A 16,895-nucleotide genomic window follows, 5' to 3' on the forward strand; every position below is an offset into this window, starting at 1 on the left:
GCCATCTTGAACAGTAATGCCAACTTAAAGTTCTGTTCATCGAAAAAAAAACACCCATTACTTTGCAAACTTTCAGTCGCGCATGAGGTATGGAATTTTCTTTTGGGGAGGTAGTGGTCAACTACAGAAAATTTTCGTGGTTCAAAAGAGGAAAAAAGGCTGGAGGTATTTTTACTGTATATGCTTTATATATTTTTGAAGCATTGATATTATTTTTTAAAAATCGAAAGGACTTCCAACTACAGATATTTTATAGATATAATACCAGAACCCTAAATGTAAATTACCCTATTCACCGTTTAACCTTAACTGAAAGGAGTCCTTATTACATGTGCCTGAGATTGTATAATAAATTACCAAATGAGGTAAAAACAGTTGCAAATCTAAAAATCTTTAAATACACAATAAAAAAGTTATTGACAGAGTTAGAACCTTACTCCATAGAAGATTTTTTCTGTAATATTTAAATAATTGTTTAATTAATACGATGTAATTGAAATTTGTAACAATATCTGGTGCTTTTTCCTGTTTTGACGCCGATTTCCTTTGTGTTTGGTGTATTATTTTTAGGTAATGTATTCATGACACAATGTGAAATAAAGTTGATTATTATTATAATCGAAATATTAAAATCAGGTTATTTTTGTACAGTAGTCGAATTATTAAAAAAAAACTTAGGTATCGTAAACCTTTTGACCGTAGAATAAAAGATCACTGACTTTCATTTAAAAACAACTTTGGTGCATTTGTACTTTTAATACAACCAGTATAAAATTAAAACATGAAAAAAGTGAAACTTTTTCAACGCCTTCTATTTGCGTCTAAAAGAAATGTAGTGCCTTCGGGCTGTATTCAGTTCGCGACGTAGGGACTCGCTCAGATATTTAATTTCGCTAAGTGACTGTATAAATCTTACTTTTCGTTAGATTTGATCGAAAAATCATGATTTAAGTTCCATTTTATTCGTGCTTCCGCTGAAAAATATTAAATCGAGTTTCAGGGCTTTTCAATGCATTTTATTTTCATTGTTACATTTTCCGTAAGCACAAAACCGTATTTTATGGAAAAAAAATCTTCAGTTTTTTTAGCAATTAAAATTTCATAACACGATCGGATGATATCCCGGATTATATTGTCATCGTGTTATTTTTAATTTAAACCAACAAAAAATATAATGCGAAATTAAAAAAACACTATAAACTTTGCACCTTTTTTCAAATTTGACAATATATATATATATATATATATATATATATATATATATATATATATATATATATATATATATATATATATATATATATATATATATATATATATATATATTGTTTATATTTTTTGTTTTTTCTTAGACCTTCTCTATACATACTTTCGGTTCTTGGGTTATAGGTCTTTGTATTAAAAGCGATTAAAATTTTTTGTCCATATATTACGTTTCGGTCTTCTATGACCTTCTTCAGAAAGGGATACAGTCAAAAAGAGACAAACACAAATCTTAAAATTGGAGAGGTAGCATCATATGGAAGTTTTATACTTTAAAAGCGTTTGGTTTTGTCAACAAGTGCGGTAAATGGCATTTGACTCACGAGTGTTTAATAAAACGAGTGACTTAAAATTTTTTTGTGTTGCACACTATATTATTTTATACGACCGTTAGTATTTGGGTACATTTTTGCAAAACATCACGAATACTTTCACTGACATGACCGTCCGAATTGTGCGAAATATATGGCTCGGATCCGTGGGAAACGAGACTGACGGTGGTAAAGTGACGTTTCCCGCACGCTAGATCGGTGGGTAATTAGGTATTTTAAAGACGGGGGTAGAAAAAAAGCATTTTAAACTAATTGTTTATCGAAAATTTAGATAATCAATAAAAAATAGAAACTTCTTAGGTATTTTCATTGAAGCTGGCTTAACTACGGGTTTATTATATGAAAATAGGACCTACTGGTCCTAAATAATGTTTATTTTATTTCACAAGTGGCGTTTTTTTTGTATGATGTTTCCGCCTTTGCAGCCGTAATATACACTATACTAACTTACTATTTAGAAGAATAAAAATATGTAGGTCATTTTAAATAGGTATTTCGTGCGTAATGAATGGGCGTTGTTAGATAAATAGATTTTCAATTTATGTTTGTCTTGAATAAACGAAAGGGTAGGCAATGCTTTTTTGCCTATATGTAATGCACGCCACTGTTATCCTGTTCTTAGAATAATTATCGGGACTAGGTGGCTAAGCGTTTTCTTTTTTATTTGCAGCAGCTAATATTTTTAAAAACAAACTTTTTTGTTACAATTAAATGAGGCCAAAATAAAATCAAAGACTTCTTGAAAACAGCAACAAAAGCCCCAAAAAAGTAATATAAAATGTATAACGACGGTGAAGAATTTTCACATCAGAAAAAATTTTTTTCTTATGCTGCAAACTATCGCCACCATCGTATCATGGTCCTGAAAATAAATCCCACTTTAGACTTTAGAACATGGAAACACAACTGTTGTGAGCAGAATTATTATCCTGAAGAAACATTGTGTGTGAGTTTTCACCTGCTTTTTTCTTCAACGGAATCGTTCAATTTTGAAAGTAAAACAGCCATATTATAATATTCTTCACCATGTTGAAATGTGGAACGGCTTTTTTTGGAACTGGTTGAGGGGTGGAGACGGCAGAGTATTTTGGAAGCCGAATTGCCGAAGCTTTAGCCGGATTTGGGGACGTGGAGTATATAAAAGTGCTTGTGGCAGGGGGTGGCGGGGTGTTATTCCTTTCATCGCCTCCAAGGCGTAATTTCTGGGTATTAATCAGTTTTATGTCTGCTTTATGGCTCTCGGGGTTAATGCAATTTTGATGTGAACCGGTGATGATCGCCTGCGGCTTGCAAAAACTGACTTTATTGTTTTTTTTTTGTGGAAAATTACACATACAAGGCCATTTTTAATGTAAGCGGCAGAGTGAAACTTTTAATAATGGTTTTCCCGTGATTTACAAAATTTGTAAGTTATCTCATAAATTCGTTTTAATGAAATTGATGAAATGAAGATAGCGACGATTTTTAACTTTGTCATGCGACTATTAAAAAAATCCTCTCCACGGAAACCAAGTTATTACTTTCATTCTACTTATTTTAAAAATAAATATACATTTTGGTTCTACAGGTTTTCAGCTCAGATTTTGTCTATCGGATCTAGTTTTTGAAATGATTTTATATTTGTGCTTATTTTAAGTTATAATTATATTATTATTGGTTAACAAAAAACACATGAATTTAGGTGAGTGTTGATAACGATCTTCCTTAGCTTTAGTTTAATGTCCTGATGGAATCTTTCCCCTTCTTTTTCATTACAATTACCTAAGTTTTCTGGAAAGCGATCTAGGTGGCTGTGGAGGTAGTGAACTTTTATACTTATATTACAAACGAGAATATTAAAAATCCAACTAAAAAAAAAATCCAAGTGGCAGATATTTTACGTCTTGCAAACGTCATTTTTAGCACAAAAAAATAAAAGTTTCAAAAACGGTTAGACTTAGGTATAGGACATTATACACAAAATATTTCTACATTTTTGTATAGAATTCAAAAATGAAGCAATATAGCAGGTGTTAAAATAAGAAAGTTGATATTCGCCCACGAAAAATGATACACCCTGTATATGCAACATTAAAATATCCCATACATACTTAATGATGAATTATTTTTTGTATATTTTTTTTCACCCTGTAATTTATGTAAACGTCAATATCGATATCTCAAGACGTTTTACGTTTTCTTATTCATCTCTTTTAAATTGAAAAACGCATCCATTAATTCAGATACTCAGGTTAAATATAGGTAAAACCAAGAAACACACGAAATCTCCCGTATCATTTCCCAAAATATAAATTTAATTTGAAATAATAAGTGGCATGTTTCGCCTAAAATGGTATCATCACACCGATACAGATCAAAAACAAATCACACACATGAACAACTACTACGCCAAATGATTCCTCGTTTTACCTATTCATCTATTAATCATATCTTTACCCATTTTAAAGTTATCTTTCGAAAATTAAGTTTTATTTTCCACACCCCGTTTCTTTTAACGGTTTACATTTACCATTAAATATAAAATAAGAATTTTAAAAAATGCATGACTTATTAAACATGTTTTTCGAAAAAATGCCAACTTAGTTTTTAGTTACGTTTGTTCTCCCTGCCATTTAAACGGTTTTTTCCACACCGTCAGGGTGTGTGGAGATTTTCGTTTTTTTTGTTATTTAATGTTTTAGCGAATCGATCGGGTATTTGCATACGCTCAACCCCCTATCTGTCGTATGAGATCTCGCGTGGCACGCGCGTTCCGCAAAAGAGGTGTACATACACCATAACCCGCCGGCGGAAATTTATGGGCAGAGGGGGCAAAAAACAAAACGCCACGTAATCTGACGCTTCGCAAGTCTCTGCGCGCGCGTGATATCCGCATACCGGGCGACCACGAATGTTTTTCGTAGTTTCTGTTGTACATGTTTTATATTTTTAGACAGTCTAAATATTTTTTTGACTCAAAAATATTCTCAAAAGGGACCACCAGTAAGGACGGAAGTAATATAATGGGTGTTTTTTTTCGATGTATAGAACTTTAATTTGGCATTACTGTTCAAGATGGCGACCGATTTAACAGCTGTCAAGTGATTTATTCTCAGTTTGATTTGGCAATTCATCATGAATAGACTCACGCCTGAACAACGCTTGCAAATAGTGCAATTTTATTTCGAAAATGGACGAATTTTGTTTAGCGATGAAGCGCACTTATTACTGAATGGCTACGTCAAGAAACAAAACTGCCGCATTTGGAGCGAAGCTAATCCTCAAGTGTATGTCGAAACACCGTTACATCCAGAAAAACTGACTGTTTGGTGCGCTTTATGAGCTGGTGGAATCATTGGTCCGTACTTCTTCAAAAACGATGATGGCCAGAACGTTACAGTAAATGGTGATCGGTATAGAGCTATGATTACTAACTTTTTCATTCCTGAATTGAATAACCATGATATCCAGGAGATGTGGTTTCAACAAGACGGCGCAACATGTCACACAGCTCGTGCCACAATCGATTTATTGAAAGACACGTTTGGTGACCACCTAATTTCACGTTTTGGACCTGTGAATTGGCCTCCAAAATCTGGTGATTTAACACCGCTAAACTACTTTCTGTGGGGCTATGTAAAGTCATTGGTCTATGCGGACAAGCCACAAACGCTTGACGATTTGGAGGACAACATTCGCCGTGTTATTGGCGATATACGGCCACAAATGTTGGAAAAAGTCATCGAAAATTGGACGTCCAGATTGGAGTACAACCGCGTCAGCCGTGGCGGTCATATGCCAGAAATCATATTTAAAATGCAATGCCACAAGATTATCTTTCGGATAAATAAAATTCATGTCAATCGAATGATCCATCGTTGTTAGTACAAAGACGACTTAAAACCTCAAAGAAGGAATATATGAACAATGGGCAAGCTATTAACGGTGTTTGGTAGCACGAGAACACCCTGCAACAGAATTAAAGGCGAAACAGATTCGTAATAAGACAATTTGTGATCCACACTGTCAAGTTACTTTTCGACAATCATAAAGCATTAACCAGAGTAGCAAGTCTGAATAAAGTGATACTGCGGAAAAATCAGCCATCAAAAAAATTGATGAACCGGGAACCCCGAAAATGGTCCATCTGCTAAATTTACAGACCTGCTATGCTACAAAAGAAAGGCCATAAGAATAACGGTAGGTGACTTTCCAATATCTTCTTAGGAGGCAACTAAATGTAATGGGATAGGAGGAGGAGGCTGCCACACATATGCAAATGTGAAGGGCGTTTCCATCGGCTGGGCCTTACAAAGCAGAGGCAATGAGCTACACCAAGGACCTTCTATCGAGTCTCATCAGCGAGAAGAATCTACATAAAGCTTTATAGCTATGAAGAGATGGACAGCCCAATTGCTAACTTTCCCAAAATTGATCTTAATCTTCTCAAATTCAAATGTAGTAATATCTATTCTCTAAATTTTCGAAAAATTCACTCGCATTTCCTAATTTTGTTCAAAATTTCAAGGCCTTTTAATATAAAATTGAAATGTTTCAAATTCCAAAATATTCGCAAGTGAATTTTTCATGGATTATAGCTCCAATTGTTCAGTTTTCAATTTTTGTATTTCAATGCAATTATAAATCCAACGGTGATACACATATATAGGGAGCACTCATATTTACTCAGTTTTATGGAGTCAATTCTTACTTTTTTTATTTAATTAAAAATACATACTCGCGCACAAAACCAAATAAAACTACACCAGGTATAACAAAAAGACAACCAAGTCAATTATTTCACTATTATTGCAGCTACATAGTGAATATTTAAGTGTTTTTTATTTCTAAGTGATCTGGTAAAAAGCAACTCAGTGTAAAACTTTGGTGCTTGAAAATTTCGCCTTAAAAAGTCTCCCTAAATATAAGAATGCGCTATCTATTTGTCTTGGTATTTATTATTAAGGGTGGACGAAATTAAATGGTATAAATGAAAAGGCTTTTTAAATTCAAAATATCACCGTAAAGCATACGTGTTGGTTAAAGTATGGGTTTTTTAAGGACTTCCTTCGGCTTTTTTAAGGGTCCCTTCTCGTGTCACAGTGAGTTTATGATTTGAGATTTTTCTCACTTCCTTATGAAAGAAAGTAAGTCATTTGTGAGTGTTGTGGTATATGTTTTTTTTTCTCAAACTCAAAATTTGCAGTATTGAATTGAAGGCTTAAAAGCATCTACAACAAAATGAATTTTTTTAACATTGCTCTCATATAATGCTTGTCGCCACATTAATACGCTCTGACTTCATGTAGTTGACGGGTCAAACTCACATTTAACATTGTAAAATAATCTCAAGAAACCTCTGCTAGAGGGCTTTGATTTAGCCTTTATTCGACCTACTTTTGGTGGTCGGGACTATATTATTTATGCGATATGTAAAATATGGAAATTTTAACATAACTATGACTTAATTAGAGCCCAGCGTGGTGAGTACGGCATCCATAAAGCCTTCGACTCTCGTCTCGGCATGTTCAAGTTTTTCAATTAAAAATATCATCCCTTATTCTAATTGGCTTCTGTGTAAGGGCACGGCACTATCCAAAGGTACAAATCCCCGTGAGGGGGGCAGAGAATAAAAACGCTCGGGGCGTCTTCGCGATTTTTCAACCCCACGAAAGGGGTTCGTTAGGGGAACGTGTCCGCGTTAACAAATGTTTCCTTAGAAATGCCGCGGAACCGGATAAATTGTAAGGTTTACAAAGCGTTCAAAAGAAGCTTCATACAAACGAATTATACAGGAGGATTAATTCAAAATTTTTAAAATTCTTTTTCTTGTTTTCCAATATATTATTTACAAATTACTACGATAAAAACAATGTCTAAGATGGTTCACTTAATATAGGATGTCTCACCAATGAAGGAGATCATTCTTGAGCTCATTTTAAGAGAAAAAAGCTCATCAACGTATTTTCTACACGTCTTCAATATTGAGATACAGACTGGTGTTATTTCTTCGTTCATATAATTCACAATACTAACAGAAAAGTTTTTAAAAAATGCGAAAAATTAAATTAACCCATCAAAAATACAGCATAAAGTGATTTAATATGACATTTACAATTATTATTTATCCAAGCTAACTAGATTTATATCTTCAAAAATTATTATTAATAGTCCGTATAAAGAAATGTAACCAACACTTTTAATTTAATATTAGTATGCATCACAACATCTGAAAGTGCCTCTTGATGCGTGGAGTTTACAAAATTTAAGAGAGGTATCTAGAATCGCTTCTCAAATAACATTTTTTTAAAAAATGCCGTAAAACTTAATACCAAAAATTACTATTAATAGTTTTAGGACATACGCCAATATGAAGTTTTTTCTTAAAATGGATTCAGAAGCCGTACTGACGCACCATTAAGAACCACTTTGTCTAAGTCTAAATTCCATATCATCATTACGACACGCTTTGGAGATATATCTCTAAAACCAATTGAAAATGTAAACTTGTCAAAATTTGACGTTACTAATTTTATGACACCTATTAAAAAAAAACATAAAAACATATAACTTTTGTAATATTTTTTCATCACAAATCTACATCAGCTACCCTCTAATATTTTGTTCTTTAATAACATGGCCTGATGAGGAATAACAATGTTAGTTTCATGTTGTCAATACTTTGACTTTAGTTTAGTTTTTATTATAAGTTTTTACATGACAATGTAATATTTACAAAATACCTGGTACTATATATACCGAAAAATGACAATTAATTAATGTTGCTGTGAGAATTTAAGTTCAATAAAGGAGAGGTCTTTAAATTTTAATTGATCGTGAAGTAATACATTTGAATGTCTCATTTTGTTAACCTCCATGGCTTCTAATAAATTTAATTTTCTATTTCTTGTGGCTGTATGTAAAATATCCAAAATTGTCGTCAAAAATGTGTTTTTCTGTGTTTAAGTGTGTAGCATAATTAGAATGTAGACTATTGTTTTGAAACGCTCTGTTATGTTCGTTAGATCCTTCAAGAATGCGTTTCTTGAAGGATCTACCTGTCTGCCCAATATATTTTAGGACAAGATCCGCATTTCAACATATAGACACCTGATTTTTGAGATTTAGGCTTCGGATAAATAGAATTTACTGTTGTCTGGATTTGTTTTTTATTTATAATATTATCTATACTGGACGGATGGTAGCTGTTGTTCAGTGCAATTGGTTTATTGATATTAAGTTCTTTGTTGTAATTTTCTGTTGAGACTGGCATATTAAGAAGTCTGTGTATAAAAGGGTGAATTCAACACAATTTTAATGGACAGATTTACATGGGAAACCCACATAGTCCTTTGTTAGCCGAGATTTTTATGGACAATTTGGAAAATATCATACTAGAACATTCTTTAAAAGTTTTCTATTTGGGTATTAGATACTTAGATACGTGGTTAATTTTGGTAATTTTTTTTTTTTAACTTAAATTCTCACAACATTAATTAACGTGTTATTGTCATTTTTCGGTATATATAGTAGCAGGTGGTTTGTAAATATTACATTTGATAAAGACAGGGTGTTGTCGATACAATTGTCATGTAAAAATATATAATTTCGTGAAAATCTGAACTTTTAGTTCTTATTTATTTTGATAAATTAATTTTCATCAATTAAAAGCCACCTCAGTTGAAAAATTAATCGTTTGGATTGGAAAAGTGAGTAACATTTCCTGTAATAAATTTACTTTGAAAAATAATGGATATGGATGTGACGCGTCTTTTTAATGGATTTAGTTTTAACGTTCTTTGCAGTTGTGCTCTAAGATTACCAATTCGAACATAGTAAAATTGTGTTTGTAATTTTATATGGACCAACATATATAAAATTATGCTCTACTTAATGTGACGTCAAACGGGATAGTAACACTTCTGTGCAGCTGTGTGTTGGAGAAAAAATTACCTGAATTTAATTCACGCGTTCCCCTAGTATTAAATTTGGGACGCCTTAATGGCGTTTTGATGGCGACATTTTAATCCATCTGCTACTAGTCTAATTAAGGATTATTGAAGAGTTCGTTTTCCCCAAAATCGTTCTCTAACGAGCTGGGGGCAAAACCGTTCCTCAGAGAAAACACTGAAATGCGAGATTAACTAAAGGATATTTTCTTTGAATTTCCGTCGCCCCAATGCAACGCGTGGTATTAATTTTCGAAATTCTTAACGTTACTTTCACGTCACTTTCAAGAATGTGGCGGGGTCTGCGACGAAGGTAAAGTTTATTAATCAAGTTAACGAAAATAAATATTTTGTCACGACGCAGGAACATATGGCGAATATATTTACGTGTTCCGTACTTTGTTAAATTTCGTTTATTTTTGTATCCATATTAAACTGCATTTAATTAGTTTCAGGTTTGTAAAAGATATTTTCGTAAAAAAAAAGAATCTTACCTTTTATATGTATAAAAAATTCGAAATTACAAGTTGTTATGAAATTTTGTTCTTGTAAAAAATGTTCTTTGCAAAGTTTCTTAAGAAAACTATAAATTTTAGTTTTTCTAGTTCAGATAGCGTGAATTCACAAAATTGTTAGGAATAATTTTTTACATGAAATTTATTTTACTTTACAAAAAAGTCTGAATTCGCCTAAACAATTTTGTTTATGTTGACTGTGTGAAAAGTGAAAAAATTTTTAATTTATGTGAACCTTTCTCAATTCGCATTTTACGGAAGAGATTTACAATTATTTTACAAAGATTAGTAAAAAAAACTTTGTTCCTAACTTTTTACGAAGTGTGAATTTAAATAATAAAAAAAGGAAGTACACTGAGTCAACGCTTTTATTTAATATCCACGAATTTGGGGCGGCCTTAAACTAAAACAAGGTTAACTTTTTTTGATTGATCTAAGTCTAATTAACATGAAGCAATAAACTATAAAAATATGGATTAATAAGAAATATAAGACATAATTTATGAGAATATTAACAAATGCCCCAATGTTAATGAATTTCAGGTTTTTGGAATTATTTTGGCCATTTACTTGGAAAGTTCCCAGTAAAAGTAATTGAAAAAAATATATTTTTGGCAACTGACGCAGGAGGAATCCATAAGATTTGTAAATAGTATTTTCAAACTTTTGATTTGCCAAAAAAGATTGTTATATTCTTGTCAAGTAAATAAATTTTGGAAAGATTCACTTGATATACTTATTGTTGTTCTTTTATAGTTTAGTACCTAGCAGCTTATCAAAGTATTTAGAGATAATAATTATGTAGGGGACAGGTATTATTATTATTATTTGAGAGGTTCGATAAAATCGCTCTGTTCGTATTCGAGGCGACTGTATTATAGAAAAATACGTGGTTTTCCATGGCCACGAAATCCCAAAGAATCCGGGGTAGATTAAGATAACAAATTCCTAATTTAATTCCGTCTGTGCTTTTAAGCTTTGGAGTGCTGGATACAGAAAAAACGTTTCCAATAAACCGAACCGTGGGGGTGAATACAAATTTGGCCTTTTCTTCTTCTGGTCGGTGATGCGGTTTGGAATTCAAAGCATTAATCGATATGTGTTCCTCGCCCCTCCCGTCCATATCCCGTTAAAGTGAAAAGCGTCGAGAGTGTCGGGATAAAATTAAAACTTTCCCACGGAACTGCTTAATGCGGAACGAATTTAACGAATATTTTTATTTTCCGGTGAATCAATTAGAGAAAATATTAATTACTGCACGAAAATTTTGAAAAGTGTTTTTTCAAATGCGAACGGATGAGGATAATTAAGTTCTGCATTTTCAATTTTCGGTTCATAGTTATGTTAAGTGAAATAATTATTTAAACAATTGTAAAAAATTCGTATTGTCGCATCGAATGGTCAAAATTCTGGGCACGAACTGGAACTGACGAGGGAAATAGATACTGGCGGCAAAATGTTTTTTGTATAATTGTTTGATTTTTCGAATTTTTGCCACGTTTATTAAAATTTTTGTTTTTGGTAATTTGTTTCATAAATGTGTACACTTAGTCGGTATTATTTGGTCACTTTTACAACTTTTTAGTTTTATTTGTCTCTTTACAAGAACGGGAAGTCCGCAGATTTGTCAGATTTTTTTGGCAATACATATACTTTTCCAAAATCTTTTTTTTAATTATTAAGTACCAACGAATATTTGAAATCAGTGACATTTATCTTTCAAACAAGTCTGAGTTTACTTTTTACAAAACATCTGGATTCCTCGTGCGTCGGTTTTTGCTGAGTCCAACTTGCTAACGTTTCGCCAATCATCCTGTTGGCTTCTTTAGAGCTTGATTGAAACTGGCTCGCATTTTACTTTGTACCTGCTTATATGTTATTTGAGGGGGGCGGAGCTAAATGAGGGGCATGCACGTTGTCTCGGATGACTGATGTCTTTGACAGACAAATTTCCATTTGCGATGGCTGGAGTTTTACTGCATTCCATGCATATGGGTCATTGGAGAGACTAGGCTCAAAGAACAAAAGAGCCTCAAGACTAAGACATATAAACTGTAACCTGCATGTAATCAATTCTTCTACCAACCAAAAATCCGAGAGTGTATATAAACAACCTAACAATCTTAACCGCGACTCAGGTCTACCTGTCACCAATATGGGAATCAATCATCCAAGACCGTGTTTATGCCCCCCTCATTTAGCTCCGCCCCCCTCAGACAATATATAAGCAGGTGCAGAGTAAAATGTGAGCCAGGTTCAGTCAAGCTCTGAAGAAGTCAACGGGATGATTGGCGAAACGTTAGTTCGACTCAGCAAAAACCGACGCAGGAGGAATGCAGAAGTTTTGTAAAAAGTATTACAGTAGCCTGTGGAAGTTTCTTTGATAAATTGATAAGTCTGAGTTTTTCGAAGTCGGATTTTTCTAGTGATTTAAATAAAATAATTAAACTTCAATCAATCAATAGTGTTGTGAAAGTTCTAGCTTTCAGAATTTTCATCTTGAATTTTAACATTCCATCTATTAACTTTCCCCGTGTACGGTGATGCGCGTAGTTCATAAAGAATTTATGGAATATTCTAATGTTCGTGTCATAATTTTTTCCCTGAAGCTTAGTCCAATCCTTTTTGAGGTGGGGTAAGCGTAACAGCCCGTAAATCAAAATATGTAATTGTCATAACAAGAATAAATTACAAAAATTTGTTTAAAGAAACAACATATAGGTTATTTTACATCCGTGAAACTAGCATTTTTTTTGGAAACCTCACTGTATTGATTCTTTTATTTTACCTGTAATTCCTATTGTAAATTTTTTGAGCAATAATCTTCCAATTTAATTCAAGAATTTCTTGTCCATAATTTGACAATACCGTCCTTTATTAATAAGTCGTAGGATTTTTTCAGAGGAACCGATGAAGCAAAAAAAAAACCGTAACACTAATTCTAAGAACAAAATCGCAATGAAAAAATTAGATAGATTGAATGATTTTTGATTTAACAGACCCCGGCAATTCCAAGTTCTTTGGGTGATAATAGAAACATAGTTGAAAAAATATATGTTTTTTTCATAGATCGTTCTTCCGACCACTGCGGTTAAGAAGACATTTAAATGTAGGGCCCTTACATTATAAATTAACCAAATTTTTAGCTTATTAAACTGAATATTATTTGGTCAGAAATTTTTTTTTTCAAACGTTTGAGTTTAGTTAGTCTCAAATGTTTTCCAGAAGTTCTGCTTTGTTCTTCAGAAAAATTATTACGTTTTTTATTTTCGGTGGCTTTTCTTCGCCTTCGTAGCTTGGTGCCCTAGCTAGCTAGCTAGAATATTGTTTTCAAATATTGAACCATTGACCAGTGTTGGTCGCACGGTAAACTTAATCTTATTGTTACTTAAACTCTCTCACAAATTGATTCAAGCGGTGGTTGCAATTTTTGTACTCAAGGATTGCTCATTTAACGAAATTAATATTACTCCCAATAGTAAATTATCAAAAGTATCTTATTGGCCTCTTAAATAGGATACCTTCGCGGGAAACGTTATTTTTTATATAAATGTTGGATGAATTGTTGCATAAGGCAATTAAGCCATCAATTTTAGCTTTTATATGTGGAGACGTCCGACGTCCATTTTGAAAATGCGTGATCTAAAGACGCATTAAAAATTATTCACATATTTTCAAGCCTTGGAGTCAATAAAAGCATTAATGATTACAGAAGAATTGACAACAACAAAAGATCTACTATTGATAATATATGCACTACATTCAATGTACATTCGATACGAGCCAGTGTAGTTTCTTGTGATATTTCTGATCATTTTTTGCAGTTTCCTTGCTTATCTACCCACCACCAAAAATCGTTCTATTTCAAACGTTTTTTTACTCGGAAAAGCAATATTAATGATTTTTGTGAATGCGTTGTCCTTTGGATATAGAATTTGATAGGTTCTTAAACTGTTTTTCAAGACGCTGTGTGTATCTTGTTTCCCCTGTAGAAATGTTTTACTAAAAAGCCAATCTATTGTAAGCCATGGCTGTCGAGGAAACTAACTGAGGCAAGATCTTCGAGATATCTTTAAATGATAATTATACAAGAATGTATTAACACCGTACAAAACCAGAAAAATCTTCCCGAGCAAAAAACTAAAACTTCTAAGCAAATTTATTACGCTAATTTGTTCCCCACATCAAATAATGTTTCCCAAACAGCATGGAAAGTCATAAAAAACAACCACATTATTTTATTGATGAGAACGGGAACCGATTTCCTTAACTATCGGGAGCATCAAGAATAACAATCAGGAGAATTTTAATGATTTTTTATCAGTTATCAGTGAAGTATCTCAAGGAAGCATAGTGAGGCCGCTTTTGTTCATTTTTTTTTACTGCGTACACGGACGATGCAGTAATCACAACCTCAAATGCTAGTTTAGATATTTTATTATCTTGACAGATTTAAATACGGTTAAACCAACCAGAGTTGTGATTTTAAATCATAAATTCCCAAAACTCTGACGTGTTTTTCAGAAAAAACAGAAATACTGAGTTGTTTTTCACAAAAATTGAAACCCATTTAGTTTTGCTTTTAAACATTAAAATCATTTATCGTCAATAAAAAAAGCATTTTTTTTTTGTACTACGGGAGGAACGGTTTTTATTTTTAACCCATTTTTGATACGACCTACCCCGACGGCGGTGTCCTGCGGGACTTTGACCTACGTTCCGAAAATAAGTCCGATTCGTCGCCGGTTCGTGTTGGCCGTTTCGCAGAATTCCACGGGGGCTGATATTACGAGAAACTGGTTTAGGGGGAAATCGGCGTCGAAATCGATAGATCCGCCGCCGCGGAAATAGACAGAAATATCGTATATCAAGTAAAACTCGAGTAACTTCTTTTAAAAAGTTTCGAACCCGTCGGTCATCAGCCAAGCAATGCATTTCGCCATTCGAAGCTATGCGATGGCATTCCCGACATTTTAAATTCATAGAGTATGTCGATGTCGCGTGGTTCTCCATGTTCTTCAAGGTGTACCCCTTCGGGTACCCCGAAAAGGCGACCGCACAGTTGGCACAGTTCCGGTGGTTCCCCGGGCCAGAAAAACCGAAGAAGGCAGATAGGTTAGTCTGACTGGCCGTAATGTGTGTGTGTGTTTTTTTTAGCTCATAAATATATTTGTGTGTTTTTAACGGGCTGTTGCATGAATGTTTTCACTAAACCGAGTTTAATAAGCTCATGTTTAAAAAATAATTTGCGGTTAAGATTTTACACGTTGCACCGTATTTTAAATTTGGAAGGAAGTTTTATAGAAGGAACACTTTATTCTTGGAAAATGTAGAGACTGCGTTTCTCTTCCCTTCAATTCAAATTGTCTGTAGATGGCCATTGTTTAAAAAGAATATATAAGAATATGAATAAATTGTTAAGGAAATACGTTGCATTGAAGAACATTCTGATTATGTCGATTTAAACGGAAAATGTAGGGACTGCGTTTCTCTTCCCTTCAATTCAAATTGTCTGTGGATGGCCATTGTTTAAAAAGAATATATAAGAATATCAATAAATTGTTAAGGAAATACGTTGCATTGAAGAACATTCTGATTATGTCGATTTAAACGATCCTTGAAGTTGAACTGAGTTTTGTTGGTGATAATCCACCTGATTTAGAAAACTGAGTTTTTCGTTATATATAACATTTTTTATTATTTATTATACATATTTTTATTATCTGTTAAAATTGCCATTTCTAATAAAAAAATATTTAAAATTGAGGTTAGTTTTGAAAATATCAAAAAATTTATTAGAAAAAGTTGCTTTTTTTCTCCAAAAACATTTGTTCTACTTTTTTTTTCAGTTATTTTTTGACCCATCTTAATTGGAAGAAATAATAATCAAAATTAGTTTTAAATTTGTTTTAAATACTCAATTTGAAAGGAAACATTAAAATGCATCTAGACAAATCATTAAGGTTGATTTAATTACTTAATTAATTTTTTTTATATTATTTTTATATTATATTATATGACTTATGTGAGCATTCCAATTTAGATGCTCGTCAAGCATAAGCCCCAAATATTTTATTTTGTCAACTCTTTCCAAAGTAAAATCATTTATCTTAATGTTACAGTAATTATTTTTTTTTGTTTAAATAAACTCTATTTCGTTTTTCAATGTATATTTTTAATTTGTTATTTAATTGCCAGTTGTAGTATCCTTTTAAATAATTTTTTGCTATATTTGCCAATAGCTTGAGGGACCCCACAATTATTAGCCATAACTCTACTACTGCAGTCCTCCAGAGTTGCGGTTGATTAAGTTAATTCGATATTAAGATTTTAAGGAGATATTGTGGGTTTTTTGAAAAATAAATATTTTAAGTTTTTGATGTCGTTAGTCAAATTTTTTTGAAAAATAAATTAGTTATTTTTTGGTCTTCGCTACCTTCAATGAAAATTTCTATAGAAAACAACTTTGATGCTACCTTTATTTTGACTTTTTGGATTCATTTTAAACATGGGGTAGTATCTTTCGTATTATTTTAAGGTTGTTCATGTGTAATCGTTTCAAAATTAAAAGTGAACAATAAGTCTTAAAATTTTAGCACTTCATAGGCGAGAGCGAAAATTGCAGGTTTTGCAACGTTTTTTTAAGTTTTGAGTTCGTTTTTAGTGTACCGCCAAGCAACTATCGCTATAATACGAATCAATTAATCCCCATTAACTTTGGAATTTGATTTTACATTTAGTTCCGCCGAACGACTTCTAAATACGCAATTCGTTACGTTTAATTGCCCTCATATATGGGCCTAGTGCCAGATTGGACCCGAAAGTTACACGCCAATGTAGTCGCGACCACCCAAACG

At 32.7% G+C, this 16,895-nt stretch overlaps 1 protein-coding gene across 5 annotated transcripts in view; it reads left to right on the plus strand.

Annotated features, from left to right (window-relative positions):
* LOC132707240 (triple functional domain protein) overlaps positions 1 to 16,895 on the plus strand; it is a 322,048-nt gene that overhangs the window by 9,792 nt on the left and 295,361 nt on the right. Inside the window, exon 1 of one of the 5 annotated variants that reach the window (XM_060679013.1) lies at positions 14,827 to 15,153. The exons of 2 other annotated variants lie outside the window; for them this stretch is intronic. In XM_060679013.1, coding sequence (XP_060534996.1) covers positions 15,027 to 15,153 — 127 coding nt within the window. In that variant the 5' untranslated portion in view covers positions 14,827 to 15,026. Of the gene's footprint in view, positions 1 to 14,826; positions 15,154 to 16,895 lie in introns of those variants that run through there. 2 more of the 5 variants (XM_060679009.1, XM_060679010.1) reach the window with 2 other exon arrangements.

Source organism: Cylas formicarius, unplaced genomic scaffold, assembly GCF_029955315.1.
Source record: "Cylas formicarius isolate icCylForm1 unplaced genomic scaffold, icCylForm1.1 PGA_scaffold_9__14_contigs__length_23061073, whole genome shotgun sequence".
NCBI classification, from domain to species: Eukaryota; Metazoa; Arthropoda; class Insecta; order Coleoptera; family Brentidae; genus Cylas; species Cylas formicarius.